Source organism: Prinia subflava, chromosome 3 (genome assembly GCF_021018805.1).
Source record: "Prinia subflava isolate CZ2003 ecotype Zambia chromosome 3, Cam_Psub_1.2, whole genome shotgun sequence".
Classification (NCBI taxonomy): domain Eukaryota; kingdom Metazoa; phylum Chordata; class Aves; order Passeriformes; family Cisticolidae; genus Prinia; species Prinia subflava.
The window spans coordinates 5,073,110-5,096,785 of NC_086249.1; the positions used below are offsets into that span (position 1 = coordinate 5,073,110).

A 23,676-nucleotide genomic window follows, 5' to 3' on the forward strand; every position below is an offset into this window, starting at 1 on the left:
TATGAGTTCTACATCTTTTCTGTTCTATTCTATACCTCTGTTGTAGTGCTTTCTTTAATTTTTTTTTTTTTTTTTTTTTTTTTTTTTTTTTTTTTTTTTTTTTTTTTTTTTTTTGCTAGTCTAGGTTTTATGTCTTCAAAGATAAATTAATAGAAGGGTTGTTCTTTAAATAGTATTTGTATGTCTCAAGTACCATTTCTGCAGTTGACCCAAGGAAGGCATTGAGATTGTTAATCACTTAAAAGAAGAGACAGCTCTATACTTAGCATCCATTGAGAAAAGTACTGGTTTACATCCTCTATAAATATTTAATTAACAAAGACAATAGGATGGAACTGTTATAATACAAGTGACTTCCTGCATCTGATTGCAAAAAGGATTCTCAGTTTGAAGCCTGATCTATTTTAACAGTATGAAATAAGTTGCCTGGAGCAGTTTATTTTTCAGTTACAATAAAATAACCAAATTTGAGTATTGAACACTAACATAATGAAATTTTAGATGAGAGTCCAAATGCTCATCCTGATTTGCTGTTGTTATCTGCAATTTTCTTAAACAACTCCTTTTAAACTCAACACTCTTACTTTGGGTGCTTATATTTTTTTTCCTATTTTGGCACGTTTATTGCTCTCACTTTCACATTTTACTTGCCCCTTTTCTTGTTCATGTAACTAATGTTGTGATGTTTTCACAGAGTCATAGAATATGCTGAATTGGAAAGGACCCATAAGGATCAGTGATATATAGACTTTAGCACTGCAGTTTTGTATTTTAATATTTCAGCTTTATAAAGACCATGAAAAGCCTGTTTTACCCAGTCTGAATTTGAAGTCTAAAGTTACATGATAGCAGCCTTCTAACATTTGCAAAGGTGCAGTAGGGCAGATGAGATTACAACTGGAAACTCATCAAAGTAAATTGATGCCTCTTTTGGTCCTGGACATTGCTGTCTTCAGCTTCACAAGCAGAAGGGGTGCCTGAGAAAAGGTGCAAGGCTCTATCTCAGCTTGGACAAGTCATAAAATTAATTCTGCTGAAATGGATGAAAAAAATGATCCCCCAGCAGCTAAACCTGAAGATGAAGTAAGTGTAAGTAGGTGACTTAAACACTCTTGATTTTCTATACTTCTTGACATTACTAGATGTCTTGTGATCTAATCCTCAAGTATTAAACTTAACATGATGATTAGATTTGGAGTAGTTTTCTAGTTTATAGGCTCAGTCTGAAAATGCCGATGTGTGTTTATCTCTGGATTGCTAATATTATGTATTTTCAGACAATTGAAATAATGGACATATCAGTGTGACAACATAAAAGCTTATAGTGGTGTCATGCAGCATGTTTTTCCAAAAAGAAGTTAACTTCTAGGCAAGAAAGGCAACATTAAAGGAGGCTAAGTGTTTTGCTTTTCCCAGAGAAGATAGAGAATGGAATTGTTGTATGAGTGCTATCTCATGACAAAGATGTAATTAAATAATTTAGTGCGTGGTGATAGTCAAATTGCAATGTTAGCTGGAAACGAGTTCTAGAATACAAGAACTAAGTTGCAGTAGAGAGGAAAGCTGAATTGAGAATTATGGTCCTTACTGAGGGAAAGGAGAGGCTTAACTTTGCTGTCGCCTACCTTGCTATAAAATGTTTATGGTAAATGAATAAAACATGGAAATATAGATAGTTTAGCACACAGCATTCAATATTCCTATTAATCCCATGTAACAGAGAATTTTGTCATGGAAAGCTTGATACACGAATTGCTTTTTTTTAAAAAAATAAGATGAGGATTACTGTAGATGCAATGAAGACATCAGTTGTTTCAAGTGTCCACTTATATATCCAGTGATGTCAACTTTGAGTAATTTTTAACAATACTTGACAGGATTTCATTTTTAATAATAAATCTGTCTGGTTAGGTCTAGAGCCACAAAAAGGAATTACATGGGAAATCCTTAATATAAAATATTATTGTGGGAATCTTGATAAAAGTGACTAAAACTTCAGATGCTGGAACTCAGGATTCACTGAGCTGCCTCAAGCTGGCCTACTGAACACCTGAGTGTATAAAGGAACTTTGTGGCAATCCAGAGCTTTAAACATTCATTTTCATCCTTAAAGAGACTCAATACGGTTTGTAAAAAATACAGAAGATGGGTAAATCAAGTGGAGAGCACAAAAAACAACTGCAGCTAATTACCTAGATAGAAGACATGAATCTGAAATGTTCCAATTCTCTGTTTAAAGATTTTGTTTGAGGAAATTGTAGAGGGTCATACTTAGTCTTTTAACTCTACTTGTTATTACAAAGTTTTCTTCTCCTCTTAGAACATCTTCCACTCTGAGATCAAAGATTGCTATCTGTTGTATTTGACTACAGGACCAATAGGATACTTGTGGAGATGTTTCTTAAGCTTCCTCTGAGGATACATAGAGGTCTCCTCTTCATAGTATTGCTAATGCATAATATCAGAGAAACATATCAAAAATGTGTTGGTGAAGACTTCGAGTTTTAAAATTTTTTTAAGAACAGAGCTAACATCAAAACAAGTACAGATTTCTTGGAGCACTGATCCTCTGAGGTTTGAATCCAGTCGTGGGGGTTCCCTGACTTTTCCAGGCATGGCTCAGGTGCATGGCACTTGTGGTGAAATACATTCTTCCCCCTCCTGCAGTGTAGCTGGAATGTCCCCTGCTGCTGTATGTGACTGTTGTGGCTCTCTCTTCACTGTGCACGAGTGAGAAAAGTGTGGCTCTGTCTTCTTCATAGTCCGCTTCAGATATGGAAATCTATAATTACATTTACTCATACTGTCTTTGCCTTCTTGTCTCCTGCTGAACAACCCTAAGGCTCTCAGCTTTTTGCTGTGCATCATATCCTTCAGCCCCTTACCTCTGTTATCTTCCCCTGGAATCACTCTGGATTATCAACATCTCTCTTATCTTGATAGTCCCAAAACACAAATGGGGATATCTTGATAGTCCCAAAACACAGATGGGGATCTCCTACTGTTGAGCAAAAGGAAAGAAGCACTTATTGTAGGTTATTTCACAACACCACTTTTGCAAATGGCTGGCAAATGTGCTTGTCATTTCCTGTGTATCAAGCTGCATCAGCACGGAGCTTTTGTAGCCACTGTATTAAACTTGGCATCCCACACTGAAAACTCAAGAGTGAAATTCTCAGCCGGTTACTTCCTGACTTTCGTGGTCTTCTTTCTCATCAAGTGTATTATAATTAGTAGGGATGAAAAATGACTGTTGTGTCCACACATTTAAGTCTACAATAGATCACACACTCTTTGAGGCTACCTTCTGAGAGGCTTCAAACAATGAAGTGCTGGTAAATAGGTGACCATCTTGTTGCACCCTTTCTCCTCATCATCTACCTGCTGTGGTTCTACAGAAGCTAAAAAGGGCCTATTGAGCACAGGGAACAGCTAGATCTGCCCAAGTCGGGGGCTCTGCTGTTTAGTGTGTCTCTTCTAAAGTGATTGTGAATTCCTCAGTGCGTTTTTGTGTGGGTATAGAAAGGGATAAGTGATTGGACAGTGATTTATCCCTCAGAGTGAGGCTGTCACCATCTTGAGCAAATCACAGACCAGTTATCACTAGTTGTTGTCAGAGCTTTTTGATTTGCAATGCTTAGAAATGATGTAGCACTTAGAGAGGTCTCTGAATGGCATAAATTCAGCTGTGAGGAAAGGGAGGTGAGGGAGATCCGCTTTGAAGATGCCCTTAAAATGAATCAAGCTGTTCTAAAAACAAGGAAAAATACCTATTTATTTTGGTCTTCATCTTTAAAATGATGAAGTTCAGTTTAATCCTCATATATATGAGCTCCCTAGCCACATAATTTTGTCTAAGACTTTGTGCTTCACAGAAGACTGTGCACTTAAACCCTTGCTGCTGATTGCTGACTGGTGTTTGTCAACACCTCCAGTTGTGGACAGCCCAGAGCTTCCTAAGGCTGCTCCTTGAGAGCTTCCCTCTCACTGGCATCAACATGTTTTTAGAGTGGTTTTCCTGCATGCTCCTTGTTTATGTAGCAACATTATCTAACTTGTGCTATAATTTTCATGTAAGGAGGAAATGCGTGGTGGGATCTGTTGTGGGGTTTTTGTTTTTTTGGGTTTTTTTTCTTGTAATTTAATTCTGGTGACGGTGGGTGTGACAGCTGAAACTGTATTCATATCTGGTGCACTTGGTCAATAATGCTCTGAATGGTCCAGGAATTTGCCAGCTAAACTCTGCAGAGATAAGACAATGAATTGACTTGAGAAAGGTGATTGAACCTCTAGCTGATCTCACAACAAACCATTTGACTGTGACAGAAGATAGTCTAAGAGAGAATTTTATGAAGTGCCAGAGACTTCTTCTGGCAGCTCTTGCAGTGCCAGCAGCAGCTGATAATCATTTTTTGTCTGCTTAAATGTGATGATTATGTTCTGCAGAGGAAAATGCCTGAGGGCTGGTGGTGGTGTCAGGTACAAATGGGCTTTCCAGAACAGATAAGCTGTAGATACCTTGTAGGAAGTGGAAACTACTCCTGCAAATATAGAAATGGTCATGGAGACTTTTGTACCTAGAGGAGATGGTCAAGACATTTTGAATCCAGCTTAGACAAATTGGGACTGTAGTTCAAAATAAATTGTCAAGTGTTTGGATGTCCAGGTGATGATTTTGTGCAGGTCCCACCTCAGCAAGACCTGTGCTGTGCTTTCCTGTTCACTGGAGGAAACTTCTCAGAGGGAGCTACATATGCAAGAAGAGCCTGCAGCCCATAGCCACTGCTTCACAGCCTAAAGGAAGTGGAGACTTCTCTGAGGAACAAATTGGTTGAGACTTGTTGATCAGTCAGTTCCTGCTAGAAACATTCCATATTTTTGTTGTCTTTCACCTTATTTTAGGCAGCCAACATTTCAGTCCAAATGGTATCTGAGGAAGACAAGTTGGCAAAGAGGATTCTGGCAAGGAAAAAACATGACAAATTGAAGAGAAAAGATAAGTTGCTGTGGAATTTTCAAAACAAAATAATCCTCTTTACCTTCATTCTATTCATTTTAGGAGTTGTAACCTGGACATTACTGTGGCTCTTCATTGGTGAGTTGTTGAAAGTTCATGCCAGCTCCATGTATCATTATCACCAATAGTATTTTCAGATGATTTTAGGATTTCAGTTGTCCTGAAGGCTATTTCTAAAGCAAACATAGACATTTTAAAATGGAATCTGAAAAACTTTTGCCTTTGCTAAGACTTAACAAGTAACTAGAAAAACTGGCTTTAGGGAGTGTGACTTTATTTCAGCATTATGCAAAACGTTTTAATGTGCAAGCTGATTTGCACAGACCTGGCGAGTTTTTATGAGTTTGATTCCTCAGCAATTTTGCCTTCCAGTGTGTTTCTTTGCCTTCTGAAGTTAGCTAAGTCCTTTATTTTTCAGAATAGATTTAAGGAAGTAAAACGGGAGTAAAATAAATGTGTGTAATTAAGCCTTAAAAGCTATATTTTCCTCTTTAGGTTCCTGATGTTAATAGTGCATAAGATATCTTAGAGATGCTGCAGAATCTGGATGTTGATAATGCCTTCAGTTATGCTGGCTCATTTATATGGTGGTTTCTTATCTTGTGTGTAGGTAACAGGAGCTCAATTAACCATAATTAGGTACACATCTAGAACAGTTTGGCGATAAAAGTGTAGTGTTCTTTGGGTAGTTGTTGCAAACTAGAAAGTAGATTAGGCCAAATAGATTAATTTTGTGATAAAATTGTGATAAATAGATTAAAATTGTGATGTTTTGAATTTCATAAAAAATCTTCATTGTTATTAAAAAAGGCTGTCTTCTGTTTCTTGCAGTTCAGGCAGAAAACAAAGATGCGCTGTATTTTGTTGGACTGTTTCGTGTTGCCAACATAGAGTTTCTTCCAGAATATAGGCAGAAAGAGTCCAAGGAATTCCTCTCTGTGGCACAGACTGTGCAGCATGTGGTAAGATGGGTGTGCTGCTTGGTTAGCAGAAATGATCAGAGCTGTGAACAAGTGATGTTCAGATGCCACTGAGGCTGCTGTGGTGTTCTTCTACCCCTTCCCTCCCAAGGATTATGTGCAGGCAGTGGCTGTCTGGAGGTATGAAGGAACTGACTGCTTTCAGCCTGTTAATCACAAACTGAGTTTGAATGGATCTGGTTTATACATTTGACTTAAAGTTTTACATACTTTCACCCATAAATTATGACCTATGACTAAAATTCTACAAAAGTCCTTAAACTCCAATGCCACTTTTGAAACATCAAAAAGATGAAATCTTTTGCATTTACATTGGTATCTTCTGCTTTAAAGTATCTATAATTACCCTAAGGATCACAAACATATTTACATTCACATTTCCTTTTGATACTAGGTATTCTAAAAACCATTATTCTTCCCAAACACCTTGCACCTTGCATCAGTCAAAACAGAAATAAAACTCTGGATCAATAGATGCTCTACAGTGGGAAGAAAGGGATGGGAATCTTGGTTAAAAGGGAATTTGGCTTTAAAGACATTTGGTGTAGGGAGCAAAAATACATTATTGCCAGGAACTACAGAACTGTCTACATAAGGATTCAAGGGACAGTATGAAAACTGTTAAACCAAAAAAAAATCAGTGTTAGATATAACCAAGAAATTTTTCAATAATTACTAAGTTTTTGTCATTTTATTATGTGACCTAATGTTGCTGTTTTCCATCTCTTTCCAAGTCCTGCTTATTAATTGTTAAAGCTCTTTCAGATAACCAGTGCAGGACATCATCCATCCCTGCTCTTCATGGAGCAGCTCTAATATCCTGTATTCCCGTGTCTTGCTCTTGTCCCAGGGCATCCTGCCCTTGTCTTACATGGTGGACAGAGGAAGCAGAGAGAAGACATTGAGCTGCCAGTGTCACCACCCCCTACTTGAACATTACTTGGAATTTACTTTTAATTTGTAAACTTTGTCTGAATTCATCAATGAGTTGTGCACTGCTGAAACTGGCAACCATAACAGTTGACTAAAATTGTTAGTAGGGAAGTGGGGGATTTGGGGTTTTTTTTGTTGTTCTCAAAACCCTTTCATTAATGGCTGCTGGCCCGGAGACTCCAAGTGGTAGTAGAAAAACTGCTCAAGGTAGGTTCTTGTCATTTGATAGTAACAGTAATACATAAAATCCCTTATACCTTCATCTGGGGAAAGATTTAGCTCTACCCACCTTATTTAGGCCCTTAAAATTACTGTTTAAACTTCCTGTTTCAAACTATGGAAGTTAGGGATTAATATGGATGTGATTTTTACAGCCTTTGAAACAGTCTGTGTCATAGTCCTTGGAGCATTGGTTGTAATCATAAAGTAGCAGATGAGGTCTGAATGGCTTGAGGTACATGCCACCTTGTGGCTTTGAACAGGAGGGGAGAGGAAGGTTACTGTCACACTGGTACTATCACAGCCCAGCAACTGCGAGAATCAGGAGCTTGCTTTGCCCAAAGGCAGTTCTTTGGCAGGGAACAGGCAGAAATTTTGCTTCTCCATGTTTTATATTGGAAAGAAATATGTTAATATTAAGCTATTGATGAAGAAAATAAACACAAATGAATCAAAGTGCAAGAAATTCCCTGGAAACATTAAAAAAAGAATTCCTTATCTGTGAGGGGAATCAAGCACTGGGGTTCTTATCCAGACAAGATGTGGAGTCTCAATTCTTGCAGGTAATCAACTGGAAATGGCCCTGAGCAACATGGCACAGTTGACCCTGCTTTGAGCAGTGGGATTGGACTAGATGTTCTCCAGAGGCCTTTTCCTATCTCAGTCTCTCTGTGATTCTGTGGGAAAAACATTGGTATATGCTGTTCACTGCACCTTAGTAACAGCACAAAAAAAAGTGTTGAATGTGTGCACATTCCTTGAAGTTTGGCCTTAAGCTTTAGCATTGGAATAGAGAAGCCCTCTGTGTTTGGAATTTTCTGGGTGAAGGATGTGCACCTTTTTCAAAATTCATTTCTATAGAAAGAGCATTACTGTATATGTCAGCTGGTCATGGGCAGAAGATTGGATGTATCCTGGCAATATTGGATTTGGTGTGGGTGCATTGAAGAGCTGGTCTGTTCATCTCGTGTTCTGCCTAGCTTGGCTGATATATGTCTGAAAGTGTGTGATGTTGCATAATCTTGGTGGAAAATAGGTTGTTCCTAGGAAAGCCTAGGCATATTGCATCTCTAGGTGTGACTCATTTTCAGAATAATAAATCTTTATATTTTGTCTTTCAGATGAACTTGGTCTACACAACTTCTTCTTTCTCCAAATTTTATAAGCAGTCCACTGTCTCAGAAGTCAGGTAAAACTGTGGTTGATGAAATTGCTTTTTCTGCTGGGTAGTATATACTGTAATAAGCCCACAAAACAAGCTTATTTTTACTGATTATGATTCACTGTCTTTGCTAGGTACTTGAACTGATAGCAGAATAGGTTTATAACCTATACCAATTCACTTAACAAAAGTAAGGGCAAACTAAAGTCATATAAACAGTTCCTTGTCTGCTAGAAATACAATGCAAAATGAACAGAAATAATGTTAATAAAGAGGTTTGGTGATCCTTTGGCTCATGCAGAAGTTTAACCACTTAAACATGCTGTTGGAGGGCAATTCTGTGTTATTGACTAAACTGCGCATATTTTGTAAGTAATATTATTGGAATAAAACTATTTTCTACTTAAGGAGTAGGAAATCTATGCAATAAAATATTCTTACTCTCATATTAATGTTTGCAGCCAATGTTAGAAGTTTAGTTATTTCAGTCCTCTTGAGGCAAATACAATTTTGGTTCAGAAACTGGAGGTTTCTAGGCTGTGTTTGATTTAAAGATCTTTCTCTCCACTAAGGAGGTAGAGATTAGTGTGATCATACATGGCCTCTAATGTGTTACCTAAATAGTTTAGGAATCATTTCCTACAGACTGCAGCACACAGTGCAGGGTGAGATACATACCAGTGCAGAGCTCTGCGTTTCTGGAGATGATAATTCTACTTTCTGTTCTACTATTTCTGTTTTGATCTTTAGGAAATAGTCCAGCTCTAATTCATGTGTAGACAATGTGATTTCCATAGATCTCAAAAGTTAGGAGCCCTCAGGAAATCAGCCTGCTGAATATTCCCAACTGGATGTGAAGAGTGTGTTTTGGGGTTTGTCTTGTTTGTGTGGGTTTTTTTTTAAGGTGAAAATATACTTTCAGTGGGTTAAAGTGATTATAAAATATGGAAATGAGCCATGCACTTCTGAATTTGTACTTCAGAGGCTTGGGCTAAGAGTCTAGTCTTCAGAGAACTTCTGACAGGGTGATAATCTGACCTCTTTATTTCAGTAACAACAACAATGGAGGCCTTCTTATTCATTTCTGGATCGTATTTGTGGTACCACAGGCGAAGGGGCAAGTGCTGTGTGAGGATTGTGTGGCTGCCATTTTAAAGGATTCCATTCAGACAAGTGTCATTAACCGGACTTCGGTGGGAAGTCTTCAGGGCCTTGCAGTCGACATGGATTCCATTGTCCTCAGTGGTTAGTCATAGCCATAACATATCCATATCCATGAGGAAACCCTTCATTAAACAAATGTTTTTACCTTGGAGCAGCAGATACTATAAATAAACTAAAATCTTGATCCTACATCTCTAGCTTCTAATACTAAAATTTTAATTGGGTGCGGAAATGAGAAGGAAAATAAAATTTATATTTGAGGTCAAATCAAGGTACAAATTGTCTTTGTAAACAGTGACTGCAAAACTTCCTGTATTGGGAGTGTTATGTTCATAGTCAGGAGGTAAAATGGATACCTTCATAGGCAGATTTGGGTTAGTCTGAGATTTTAAAAGCATAAAAAGATGAAGGGTTAAGGTGGAAAATGAAATGAGTCTCATTGAAAATGAGACTCCTATTGCTCCTTTATTAAAGATTCAAAAACAGATTATAAAGCTGCCCACTTTTTAAATAACTCCAGTACCATTTCTGTCTGGGGAACAAACTCACAACCTGTGATTCAAGCATGTTTAATGTATTTAGCTACAAAATGTTTAATGATTTTCTATTCTAAGGACATCAGACAGAACAATTCTGTAGAACTGAAAGCTGAGAGAGCCTTTTTGGCCAAGGATGAAAAAAGACCTCCTGTGTGCCTCTGTCTCAGTCCTTCAAACGACTTTGACTGCTCAATTGCCGTGCAGTCTCTTCTTGCCTCACCCCCAAAGCTGCTTGCACAATTTTCAAAATGAAATTTCTGAAATACCTCTCAGTAAGGCAACCCCCCTCACTGAGAGAAGTGTTTTGTCCTGTGTGTTCAGTGTTAGGACTGAGGTGTGATTGAATTAAACCCTGAATTCTGGATTTCAGGCAAACAAGACTCACACAACTCTTTTTCAATGCAGCAGGTCTTCGGTCAGATTATTGGTCAACAACAGGAACAGGTAATTCACCCTTTCGGCAGCTTCCTGCAGAGGTGAGGTGGAGAACAAAGCTTTTAGTTCATTGCTTGGACTTAAAGATACTGTTCAGTGTTAATTTAAGAGGGCTAAATTCAGCCTTGGCATTTATGTCCCGACTTACTAAAAGAATGACCAAGAACCTTGCGTTTAACAAATACAGAAACTGTATCTACCTTTAACTGCCTGGTAAATTTTTAGATGTACCTGGTGATATAGTAAGTAGGAAACAAACTAAATCAGGTGTTTGCTATTCATTGTGTTGACCAGCAGATTAACCTTTTCTAAACTGAACAGTAATGAATTTAATATGCTGAACAAGAGCAGTGCTTTTGCCCATCCTTTATCCACCTTAACTCCCTTTTCTGCAAGTTTAATAAGGTGAGTTATTCTTTTGAATGAGTTCTCAAACAGTAATTAGTTTAGGCAGTTGAGTTTTGCCAGGGTTGTGGGAGACACTATTTTTACACCTGCCTGGTTTCATGTTGCAAGCCTCCCAGGAGGGTTCTTTTCCAGTGTGCAAAGCACTGAACAAGCAGGTCAAAACTACAGTACCTCTACCTTCTCTTGTATATGGAGTAGGTACCTAGAAACAATGTGCTACTAGTCTGAGCAATAGTACCACACCTCTGATGCAGACACCTGCTAAGACTCTAGTGGGCCAGCAGTTATCAATCAGCTGGGCATGTGCTGGCCTCCCTTGCTCCTTGACACAGACTCACTCTTCAACCTGAGAAGTTGCACAGTTTCAATGTTTCAAGGGCTTTATAGCATTCTGTGTTTGTATTTTTCTTTCCTGAGACATTTTGATGCTCTTCGATCTGTAATTTTCAGTCCTGTTACCTTGCAAAAGTTTTAGTTTGCCTGTGTTTATCAAAATCAAACTACTACTTTTGCCATGCAGCCAAGTCAAGCTCCTAGTTCTGAGGTCCAAAGGTGGATTTCAGGTCACAGGGCATGGGCCAGGGTTTGGTTTAGGTTGCTAACAGCCCATAATTTCTGAAAATTCAAGTCAAGTTTGCTACAGCATTTACTTGTTCAAAGCCTCCTGACTTTAAACTGTGGGGCGTAACAATATTGGCTTCTATCACACCTCATTACATGCATTTCATTTCTATAAAGAATTTTACATTTTGGTTTTTACTTACATAGCGATTTCATTTCCCAGTGCAGTGTTCCAGGGTGGAGAAATTAGCACAGTTGGAACTTAGTTCAAATTTATTCCAGAATGCAACCCCTAAAACAGAAGAAATTAAGAAGAACACAAGCCAAATATTATTGCCAAGGCTTTTTAGGACTTAAATGGTATCTTTCACATGAAGGGAGAAGGATGGCCTGCCATATGGTAGACATTTTTCAGAGACTTTGTATAGGCACCCACAGGTGTCAGCTGGTATCTGTGGGAAGCATGGAGCAGCTATGTAATGAAGTTTCTGGTGATAAGCAATATGGATGGCCACAGTAGCTGAGAATCTTATACTAGTGCAATTTTATTTGTTGGACTTCTTTGGCTATGTCTGTTTAGGACTGTGGAATATGATGTGGAGGTGAATGTGAACATGCTGAAGCACAAAACAAATGAATTCACAGAATGGCTAGGTTGGAAGAGACCTTGAAGGTCATTGAGTCCAACCCATGCCCTAACACCTCAACTAAACCATGGCAACGAGTGCCACATCGAGTCTTTTTTTAAACACATCCAGGGGTGGTAACTCTGGCTGCACCTCCCTGGGCAGGCCATTCCAGTACTTTATCACTCTTTCCATGAAAAACCTTTTCCTAGTACCAATTTATATTTCCCTTGGCACAGCTTGAGGCTATGTCTTCTCATTCTGTCAGTGATTGCCTGGAGAAAGAGACCAACCCCCACCTGACTACAATCACCTTTTAGGAGGTTGTAGAGAGTGATAAGGTCACCTCTGAGTCGTCTTTTCTCCAGGCTGAAGAACCCCACCTCCCTCAGTCGTTCCTCACAGGATTTGTGTTCCAAGCCCCTCACCAGCCTCGTTGCCTGTTCTGGATATGCTCAAGTGCCTCAATGCCCTTCCTACACTGAGGGGCCCAGAGCTGGACACAGCACTCGAGGTGTGGCCTCACCAGTGCCAAGTACAGGGGAAGAATGACCTCCCTGCTCCTGCTGGACACTGTTCCTGATCCAGGCCAGGATGCCTTGGCCTTCTTGGTCACCAGGACACACTGCTGGCTCATGTTCATGTTGACCAGTAACCCCAGGTCCCTTTCTGCCTGGGCACTGTCCAGCCACATCGTCCCCAGCCTGTAATGTTGAAGGGGGTTATTGTGGCCAAAATGCAGGACTGGCACTTGGACTTATTAAACTTGATCTTCTTGGACTCTGCCCATCCATCCAACTGTTTCAGGTCTCTCTGCAGAGCCCTTCTACCTTCCACATGCCCCCAGCTTAGTGTCGTATGCAGATTTACTAATGAAACACTCAACCCCCTCATCCATGTTGTCAGTAAAAATATTGAACAGAACAGGCCCCAGCACAGATCCCTGAGGGACATCACTGGTCACTGGCCCCCAGCTGGATGCAGCCCCATCACCACCACTCTCTGGGCCTGGCCATGCAGCCAGTTCTTACCCCAGGAAAGAATGCTCCCATCCAAGCCATGGGCTGCCAGCCTTTCCTGGAGTATGCTGTGGGAAACCGTGTCCAAGGCCTTGCCAGATAGACAACATCCACAGCCTTTCCTGCATCCACCAGGTGAGTCACTTGGTCATAAAGGGAGATCAGGTTGCTCAAATAGGACCTACCCCTCCTAAACCCATGCTGGCTGGATCTGATACCCTTGGCCATCCTCTAAGTGCTGAGTGATGACACTCAATAGAAACTGTTCCATTACCTTGCCGGGTACTGAGGTCAGGCTGATTGGCCTGTAATTTCCAGGATCCTCCTTCTGGCCCTTCCTGTGGATGGGTATCACACTGGCCAGTTTCCTGTCATCTGGAACTTCACCAGGACTGTTGGTAAATGATGGAGAGCGGCTTTGCAAGCTCATCTGCCCACTCCCATACCACCCTGGGATGGATCCCATCTGGTCCCATAGATTTATGGACATCCAAGCATTTCAGCAGTTCTCTGACTGCCTCCTCCTAGATAACAGGGGGACCATTCTGCTCCCTGACACCATCTACCAACCCAGGAGGACAGCTGTCCTGTGGACAAGTTGTCTTTCCATTAAAAACTGAGGCAAAGGAGGCACTAAGCACTTCTGCCTTCTCCTCATCTGCAGTTACTAAGTTCCCTCCTGAATCTATTAAAGAGCAAAGGTTGGTCTTACCCTTCCTTTTACCATTAATATATTTGTAAAAACATCTTTTATTATCCTTTACAGACATCGCCATTTTAAGTTCAAGCTGAGCTTTGGCCTCCCTAATTTTATTCCTACATGCTGTAGTAACCCCCTTAAATACTTCCTGAGAGACCTGACCTTCCTTCCAAAGATGATACACCCTCTTTTTATTCCTAAGCTCCCTCAAAACCTCCTTGCGCTTCCAGGCTGGATGTTTGCTTCATCAACTCATCTTTCAGCACATAGGGACAGTGTGTTCCTGTGCCCTCAAGATCTCTGTTTTGAAGCATGCCCACCTTTCCTGAATTCCTTTGTTTTTAAGGGCTGCTTCCCAAGGAACTCTCTGAATAAGTCTCCTAAAAAGGCCAAAGTCTGCCCTCCAGAAGTCCAGTGTAAAAGTCTTATTGATGTTCCTCCTGATTTCACCAAATATCGAAAACTATAATTGCATGATCACTTTGCCCCAAGCTGCCTCCAGCCACCTCATCTCCCACCAGCCCATCTCTATTTGCAAACAACAGATTTAACATAGTCCCTCCCCTGGTAGGCTCACCCACCAGTTGCAACAAAAAGTTGTCCTCCACACCCTCTAAAAATTTCCTGGACTGCCTTTTTTTCTCCTGTATGAAGTTCCCAGAAGAGGTCTGGCAGGTTGAAGTCGCCTACAAGAACAAGAGCTGGTGCTCCTGAAACATTCTCCAGCTGCTTATAGAATAAATTGTCCACCTCTTCTTCGTGATTGGGTGGACAATACCAGATTCCCAATAGGATGTCAGCCTTGTTAGCCTTCCCCTTAATTCTTACCCATAGGCATTCAATTTCATCATCATTAGCTTCAATATCTATGGCGTCAAAAGCTTCCCTAATGCAAAGGGCCACCCCTCCGCCTCTTCTCTCTTTCCTGTCTCTCCTGAAGAGCTTGTAGCCATCCAGCTATGTGAGTCATCCCACCAGGTTCCTGTGATGGCGACTACATCATAGCATTGCTGCACCTTGGCCTCCAGCTTTTGTTACCCATGCTGTGTGCATTGCTATACGTGCACCTCAGCTGGGCTGCTGATTTCACCCCTAGCTCAGGCTTACCACCCTTGGGCCCGCTTCCAGATAGCCCAGCTGCATCCCTTTCCCCCTTTAAACCTAGTTTAAATCCCACTCAACGAGTTCTGCCAGTTCATACGCTAAAAACCTTCTGCCCTTAACACAGAGATGGAGCCCATCCGGTTCCAGCAGGCCAGGTGCCGTAAAAGTTGCCCCATGATCAAAGAACCCAAAATTCTGCTGATGACACCAATGCTTGAGCCACTTGTTGACAATGTGAGCTCTCCTATTCCTTTCACCGTTTTTCTTTGCCACAAAAGGGACTGAGGAGAAGACTACCTGTGCCCCTGTCCTATCAACCACTTGACCCGGTGCCCTAAAGTCCCTTTTAATTACCCTGACACTCCTCTTTTCGATCTCATCACTGGCAGCCTGGAGTATCAGCAGTGGGTAATAATCAGAGGGCTGAATCAGCCCAGGATGTCTCTCAGTGATATCCTGTACCCCGGACCCAGGGAGACAGCAGACCTCCCTCTGGAATGGGTCTGGTCAACATACAGGGCCATTTGTTCCCTTCAGAAGGGAGTCACCCACTACGACTACCCTTCTTTTCTTTTTGATGTTAGAGGTAGTGATTCATCTTACAGATGAATCATAATTGGGAGGTTCACTGGGCAGATAATTTTCTTCTGAATAATCTGGCTGACTCTAGATCCAGGGGCTCATACCTATTCTGAAGTGACACCTGGCTAGGGGATGGGGGTCTGAAGGAATTTTTATTATTACCTCCCCAAGCAGGGACCCATTTCCACTCCCCTTCATCTACCAGGTGTCCCACTGTCAGCCAGTGGGAGGCATAGGAGTTCTCTGAATCTTGGTGGGCTTCCCTCAAGGATGAGTGTTGGCAGGCGTATTTTGAGAGCAATGGAGTTAACTCTGGGTATGGAGATGCACCCAGTGTTTGGTTCAGGCACAGACCGGAGTGCAGATTTATTGAAGAGTGATGCTCAAGAAGGGCCTTGTGGACATTCAGCTGATGTGAGGTTCTTGCATTGGCATAATATCTGGTTGTGCTTGGTTTGCTTGGGTAAAGACTTTATCCAGCTTTGGTTTCAAGCCAACATGATTGAACTACTTGTAGTTCTAGAGTCAGCTCTGAATTCTCTTGACCGTGCTCCATAGCAGCAGTGAGCTTATCTCATTATTACTCATTATACTTAGTAGAAATAATGGTAGTTGCATAATTTTAGAGATTATGATCAAAGTTGACTCTGCTAAGGGTTTCTAAATAAGCACAAATAACTATTCTAAGAAGAATGTTATTAGGAAGAGATAAGAACAAGGAAGAAGGAAGAACAATAGCCTGAACAAAGCTTCTAATAGTTATAAGTGTAATTCATATAAATGGAATGTGACCCTTACAGATTGTTCATAAACATTCATAGCATTAGTTTCAAGATTGTAATTTAGAAGTGGAAGTTGGACAAAGCCTGCCACTTCCTGTCTTGATTAACTGCTGGTCAAAAGGTCAACATTTGATTTGAGTCAACAACTGGTAGTAAACTTTCACAGTGCTCTAAGTGGTGTTCCACAGTGGTAACTATTTCTGATACTTATGTTTGTAATAAGCAGAAATTAATGCAAATATTCACTTAGGATCTTATTCTCCCTAATTTGCATTTTCCTTCCTTCTCACCTTTCAAAGAGCAATGTTAAGAGTTTTAAATATGATCAAACAAAAATTCCCTAAGCTTTTTGCTGGCTGGGAGCTGCAATATTGAACTGAAATGAAGACTTCAATATATTTTATTTGGAAATCACAGTTGTTTCAGCTTAATTGGAAAATTGGATGCAAGTATGATAATATTCTTCTTATCCTTGGCTAAATTCTGACACAAATTTTTACCCTTTTTAAATAAATGTTGTGTAGGGTGTATATCACATGACTTTTATTTCACAGTATTTCTATTTCTAATGGTGATTTCTAATGCTGCAAAAATTTTCAAGACTGGGCAGAACAAACGCCTGGTCTGAGTTAATTTTGATCCTGCTTTGAGCAGAATGTTGAGCAAGAAAAGTCATAGCATCTCTTCCAAACTTAAGGACTTGGTGAATCTGAATTTGTTGCTAGTACTTCTAGCTCATGTCATGATAAAACATTGGGAACCTTGACATTTGATCAATTAAAAAAAGCTGTGGGGATATAGACATACAACTGCATTTTTGCTTTGATTTTATTTTATGTATTTTAAACATCCTAATGTCCATAGGGGCAAGCAGTTCCTTTATGCTTTGAAAATAGATGAGTATCTCCCAGTGAAGAATTAGGAAATTTATCTTCTAGAGGCTCCACAGAACTTCAGTTGCAAATTGTACAAAATGGCACTACTTCAGTGCAAATACCCTGCAAGAACTGACTTACATCACTGTTGGCTCTGTACTTTTTATTAATAGACTGTTCTTTGACCACAGAGTTGTAACTAAGATGAAAACAGTGAGTGCCAGCCAGAAAGAAACACTTCACTAGGTCGAGGGGGAATGGCTTTAACCTGAAAAAGGGTGGATTTGGGTTTAGGGTAGGAAGAAGTTCTTTATTTGTAAGGGTGGTTGCCCAGAAAAGCTGTAGATGCCCCTTGGGAGTGTCCAAGGCTGGTTTGGATGGGGCTTTGGGCAGCCTCGTCAAGTGGAAGGTTTCCCCATCATGGCAGAGAGTTTGGAACTAGATGATCCCTTACAACCCAAACCACTCTATGGTTCTATTTTTACTTTGTTTTCCAAGTTAGATGTGCTTTCATATATTGCTTTAGTTGAACACAAGTTTTAGGATTTTTTGTTTTAATGCCACATGGATTTAGCAGTTTTGGAGTGATTGCATCCCGTGTTGAAAATGTGACATTTTCACAGGAACAAATTGCATGTATGATCTCTATGCTGACCGACTACAGGAGCGCTTTCCTCTGGACACGCGAGCTACCTCCGAGGGAACAATCTGCTACTTCAAGCTTATTGCATCTGTGGGCCACCTTATCCGTCTTTCAATAGTATCCCTTCAGATTGAAGCAGATAACTGCATCACTGACTCACTCACCATCTATGACTCCCTGATGCCAATAAAAGATAAGATACTCTACCGGTGAGTATAAATTTCTATTAAGAATTAATTGATAATATTTGTTTTTTCTCTGAAGACCTGTCATCTTCATTTTTTGGTTAAAATTGCTCTGATCTTCATGTATTACCCACATAACACCTGACAAATTAAAATCTCTTGGATAAGTTATCTTGCTAATAAAAGGGAAAATTTTCTTCATTTTTTTCTCTTTTTTTCAACTCGAGTGCATTTTCACCTAGCTGCAGAACTATGAACAATTCATACATACTGGGCAAAATTTTCTAATTTAATCGGGAAACAGATGCTGACTGAAAGAGAATGTCAAAATTTCCTCCCTTAAGCAAACTATTCTGTGTGAAGATTAGTGCTTTTCAGATAAAGACTGAAGGTCTGAAACTAAGTCTTGTGATTTTCACTTACTGGCACTTACTAATTCTGTGCTTTTTTTATCTGCTCAATTTGTTTAGAGGGTTATAAAAATCTTGACTTTAAGCTGTGATGGGTTGAAGGATGTGAACTATTACTTTTTTTTGGTTTCTTTCCTCTCTTTAATGATCCATTATGCTTGTTTAGGGATTTTTTTCTTCAAAATCCCTGAGAATTAATTCCATAGGACTCTTTAAGTCAAAAGGAAACAACAGCACCTCCATGAAGTAGACAAAAGCTCAGTGTTTTCACCCCAGAAGCCCGTTTCTGGCATTTCAGTCTGCCTCAAAACCAGAGCATTTTTTCAGTCTTTTTTAAGAGCTGTTCTGAACTAATCTGTATCTCCAATTGGCTTGGATGATGTTCACTTACTTGTTAGTATCTGTAGGGGACCGAAGATGTCTGCTAGGTAGTGCATATGGAAAGCAATTTTTTTTGTTTTTTTTAGTAAGACTACTTGATTGGCTCAGGTTCTTAATTTCTGGCTTGAAGAATAACTTTCTTGTCTTTCTCATTCTCCAGCCTAGAAGATAAAACTGTTGGTCTAATAAAAGAAGATTTCTCTTTCTTCCAGCTTTTCATTAATTTTGGCTTCATTTATTTTTACTGCGAGTGAAGGCTGAAAGTCATTATCTCATAGAACCATTCCATATTCATTTTCATGTTTACAATTTCCTTCTTTTTTGTAAGAAGAATTTCCAGTATTGAGTTTCTAACTGGCCTTGTAACAGGTACTTTTGTGCATAAGAGCATGGAGATTTGACTGGACTTTGAAGTAGGTAAAATCTGAACTAATGGAAAAATTACGCATGTGTTAAGCTTTTTGCTTTTTAAGTGATTGCTTATTTGCTCTGCTTTCTTCCCCCTCAGAGCCTGTGAACCAGCTGATTCATTGGTGTCACTTGTGTCCACAAATAATCTCATGCTGGTCGTATTTAAGGCAGCACAAGTAAAGGAGCAAAAGGGATTCCATGGCTATTTTGAGGTCATTACACAAGAAAGTAGGTTTGTTATGTGTTTGGAAGTGTGTTTATTATATTGTTTCTTCTAAGATCCTGAAGTGTCTGTCTCGTTTCTGACTATGGAAAAACGATTCCTGTATCTGAGTTTCTTCTTTTTACAGGTGTCTGTCTCCCCTTCATCTCCTCTGCATTATTGTGTGCCTTCCTGTTGAGTAATGTACTCTGATCAGACTAGTTGAGATGTATGAAGGTAAAAGGCTGAAAGCAGCCCTGAATTCAGGTGGTAAGGGCTGCAGTGTGCCAGTAGATGGGGCTGTTATTTCAGGTGTAGCAGAGGTCTCCCTTCTGCCTCGGGGCTCCGGGATCATGTTGAAGGTGGAAGGATGCCAGCATTAAAAACTGCTATCAGAAAATAATGCTTCAGTTGCTTTGTCTGCATTTGCAATCGGTCCCTGCCTCCTCAGGAACACAAAAGAGTCCGTAACGTTTGTGCATCAAGTCGATGACTTTATTGCTTTAATCTTTTAGAAATGGTGAGATCACAATCACAGGAATACATGCTAGTGGCACAAGGAGAAAAATCTCACACTACTCAATGCAAGGAAATTCAAGCTGCTCAAAAAGATGCTGCATACTTTTCATGTTGACAGTAATTAAGCATTAATATACCATCATAAAAGCATGTGATAAATTCTCCATAATAATTAATTTCAAGTTCTGTTCTGTATGGGTTGTGGGTTGGTTGGTTCAAGTCTGTGTTTTCTTTGTTTAGTTCTCTGCATGTGTGAGTTTGTCTTTAATGAATTCTGTAAATCCACTGAGCAGTCATACAAGAAAGTTTTGGTTTCTAGGATGCTGATTAGTTTGCTATGTTGTCCGTTTCACTTCTAACTGGCTGCATTTTAAGACTAGAGGTCCCTGTGTAGTACTGCAGTGTGGATTGATTGATTTTCTTGTTTGCAAAACTGTTTTCAGTGTAATAACACAGATAAGCTTTACAGTGTGTTCTTCTGGTCCTGCAGAGCCCAGCACTCATCTCTGGATCTTTACATCCTTTGTCTTCTGTGTGCATCATTGGAAAGGATCTCTTTTTACAACTTGAATCCAGCTAAATATAATTCCTCACCTGTCCAGCTTTGCAGTGACAGACTTCTGATAAATTTGAATGCTTTATCCCACTGAATAGCTTTACTGAAAGTATACCAAGGTTTGCCAAATTTTGCCTTTTTTTTTTTCTTTCTTTTTTCTTTCTTTCTTTTTTTTTTTCTTTTATTTTCCCTAGGGTGTGGAAAAGCAATAGTGACAAAAGAAGAAACTGGCTACGAAGGGAGAATCACAAGTCCATATTACCCAAGCTATTATCCTCCAAAATGCCTGTGTGCATGGAATTTCCAGGTAACATGATTCTTTCTCTCTTAGGCACTGCTGTGTGTTCTGTGTGCATAGAGTTTAAGTAAAGCAGAAGCGATTGAGTTTGCAGTAACCTGCACCCTCACATATATAACCCTAAGGTTATAGAAATGGCATTGCTGAATAGCTGACTGTGCTCAGGTGTTCTGTGTCAGTTTTTTCTCCTTCTGTGTGCTTCTTTTTAAGGAAGGGAACATAGTTCCTAAGCTGTCCTATTGTAAAGATGAAGAGCTAAGATAAGTTTTGATGTTTAGCCTGCAGAATTACTTAATGGCAGGCAATGTAAGAATTGACTGAATTTTAACTCCTCTCTTCCCACACCCAGAAATCTGAATGAAAAGTATGTGCAAAAAACCTCCTCTAACCTAGTAATTACTACCACATCTCTGGTATCTTTTCATATACCTAATACATTTAATTTGTCTTCAGAATGGTTTGTCCTAGCAGCACAATCCCAGAGACTGTTTTTTAATTTGATATCCTTTTTCTACATCTTTTCAGGTATTCTCCTGAAAGCAAATTGCTGAAAGTTGACATTGTTTTAAAGTAGTTCTGGTTTCTCTAACATGAGTGTTTCCTCATTAGTGCTGCTAAAATAAGGTCTCTGACTTAGCGTTTGCCCTTCAGTGTTTTCCTCTTTAAAGAATATAGCAATGGATATGATGAGGTTCACTGTTTACCCACCTTTCTGTTTCTGTTACTCATGACTTGTTAAACTAGTGACTGCCCACACTGAATCACAGCTATGTAAATTAAGTCCACCTAGCCATGACCTACAGCCTCTTCACCTTCTAGAATGATAAGGCAATTTTGGAGGGGCTAAATTTATGGTCTTCAGTTCACCCTGGACTTCTGATAGAAAGGTTTATTGCTCAAACCAGTTTTCATTTTCAATATTGCATTTTTGTGCAAAACTGAAACTTCACTCATTTCCCAAGTTATATTTTCTGTATAAGAGAGCAAGAAAAATCTTCATTTCTGGATTTTTGCCCTGAGTCAGCTCTTGTTTTTAAATGAACACTGCCTTGCCTTGCAAAAAAAAGGTTCTATTCCTTTTATGAAAGGAATTTCCTGTTAAGTATGAACACTCATGATTTTGCTGGGTTTAGAAATGTTTTGTAAAATACTAAAGAATGCATGGCTAAGCAGGTGCTAGCATAAGACTATAATATTGTGGTAGAAGTAACTCCTAGTATTACAAAGGTGACACAAGTATCCCAGGCTTGGGGTAGAAGTATCTTAACTCTAAAAATCTGCTGGAACTCTGTGTCCCTACACAAGTACATTTGGATGTGTACGAGTGCTTTGATCTTGATACAAAAGCTGCCTTCTATGGCCAGTGGCTCTGTGAAGATGAGAAGACTTGGCTAGAGGGGGAGAAAGCCTGCAGCTATGGTGTAGCTGTGCCAACCTTTGCTTTGACTCAGGATTAAATAGCTGGCAAGTGTGCAAACTGCTGAGTGTTGAGCTGGTGAAGCCAGCACAGCTCCCAGGGTGTGGCAATGCCAAGCTCCGTAATTCCTGAAGTACATTTAAAGACTTTTGTGTTCTGTGCCCACAAAAGGAAAAAGGAGACTGCTTGCACTGTCTTTCTTGCTCACAACAGACTCCACAGAAGCACCTTGGTATAGCTCTGAAGTTTCATAACTATACCATTAGTGAGAAGAATATTAAAGGCTGTGAACGAGGGTGGTGGAAAATTAATGAACGCATGTAAGTACTCTGCATGGATTATTAATGTAATGGTACCAAAATAAACCTGCCCATTACAACTGCAGCACACTCAGAGAGCTTCCACAAGTACAAAAGTAATTCACTGGGGTGTCCTACCATTCTTTCATTTTAGCTTATAAATCCTTATAAAATATATACATATATATATATATATATTCTATTGAAAAGTACCAGAAGGATGAAAACAAGAATATTTGGTACTCTCTGGAGAGAGAGAAATGGAAGAATTGGATGAAGTTTGATGTCCTGTGCACCCTAAAATAATTCTGTTTTCTGGGGCCATTAAACTAGGTCTGTTTAAAGCCCTTTCAAGTGTAACTTAATTCTGTGATTGCTCAAGAGGACAGAAAATTAACTTAAATCCAATTAACTTCTTGGTGAAAGCCATTGCAATGAGATAATTGGGAATAGAATTGTAACTGCTTCCTCATTCCAGTCACTGGCTCTTGAAAGAGAAACTGCACAAAGTGGCTTTCCAGGAACCACTGAAGTGGTTTTTATTACCATAATGCTGCTGGTTTTTTTATTAAGATACCACTGCTTTCCCAGCATATTATCCAACCATTCTTTCCTCGGTTTTGAGGTCCTTTTTGGAATGCTGGATGATGAGGCAAGGGTAGATTTAAAACACCAGGTTTTTTTTTCTTAAACTTCATTCAAATGGAAACCTCAGTAAGATTAGTCTTGAAGATGAGTTTCTGAACTCACTACTGGAACTAAACCAATTAAGCCCTTACGAGTGAAACTGAAAGAATTATTTCTTTCAGAGAGAAGAAAAATATTTATTTCTTCTTCAATAGCATGTGCTATTTATAGAGCGAAAATTCAGTTTGAAGCAACTACAGTTATGTCTTAATGAGAATTGGTTGTTGGACTGATGAGTGCATAAAAACACCAGTCAAAACACACCCCACTTAGTGTCTTTGTGGGGTTTTTTGGTGGTCTTTTTATGACAGAAATGGAAAGATTTGTAATATTTGGGATGGCTGGGATAAAAACAAAGGCAAAATCTGGAGGGAAAATGATAATAGGTTCATACTGAAGAGTTTCTGACAGAATCCTGAAAGAATCTGAGCAACTTTTTGACAAACCTGACAATTATGCATTCTACGGAATCAAATGTCCATGGTATGATTCTTAGAAATGCAGAGTTACTTTTGAAGTACTGCACAAGGATACATGCTCCTGCTTTCTCTTTCAAGTTGCT

At 39.7% G+C, this 23,676-nt stretch overlaps 1 protein-coding gene across 1 annotated transcript in view; it reads left to right on the top strand.

Annotated features, from left to right (window-relative positions):
- The first annotated feature begins 1,038 nt into the window (after nt 1-1,038).
- Nucleotides 1,039-23,676, top strand: part of TMPRSS7 (transmembrane serine protease 7) — a 37,022-nt gene continuing 14,384 nt past the window's right edge. The window contains exons 1-10 of the mRNA XM_063393843.1: nt 1,039-1,089; nt 4,903-5,095; nt 5,849-5,979; nt 8,271-8,338; nt 9,363-9,556; nt 10,420-10,458; nt 17,730-17,958; nt 19,234-19,364; nt 20,608-20,720; nt 22,342-22,448. Coding sequence (XP_063249913.1) covers nt 1,039-1,089; nt 4,903-5,095; nt 5,849-5,979; nt 8,271-8,338; nt 9,363-9,556; nt 10,420-10,458; nt 17,730-17,958; nt 19,234-19,364; nt 20,608-20,720; nt 22,342-22,448 — 1,256 coding nt within the window. The remainder of the gene's footprint in view (nt 1,090-4,902; nt 5,096-5,848; nt 5,980-8,270; nt 8,339-9,362; nt 9,557-10,419; nt 10,459-17,729; nt 17,959-19,233; nt 19,365-20,607; nt 20,721-22,341; nt 22,449-23,676) is intronic.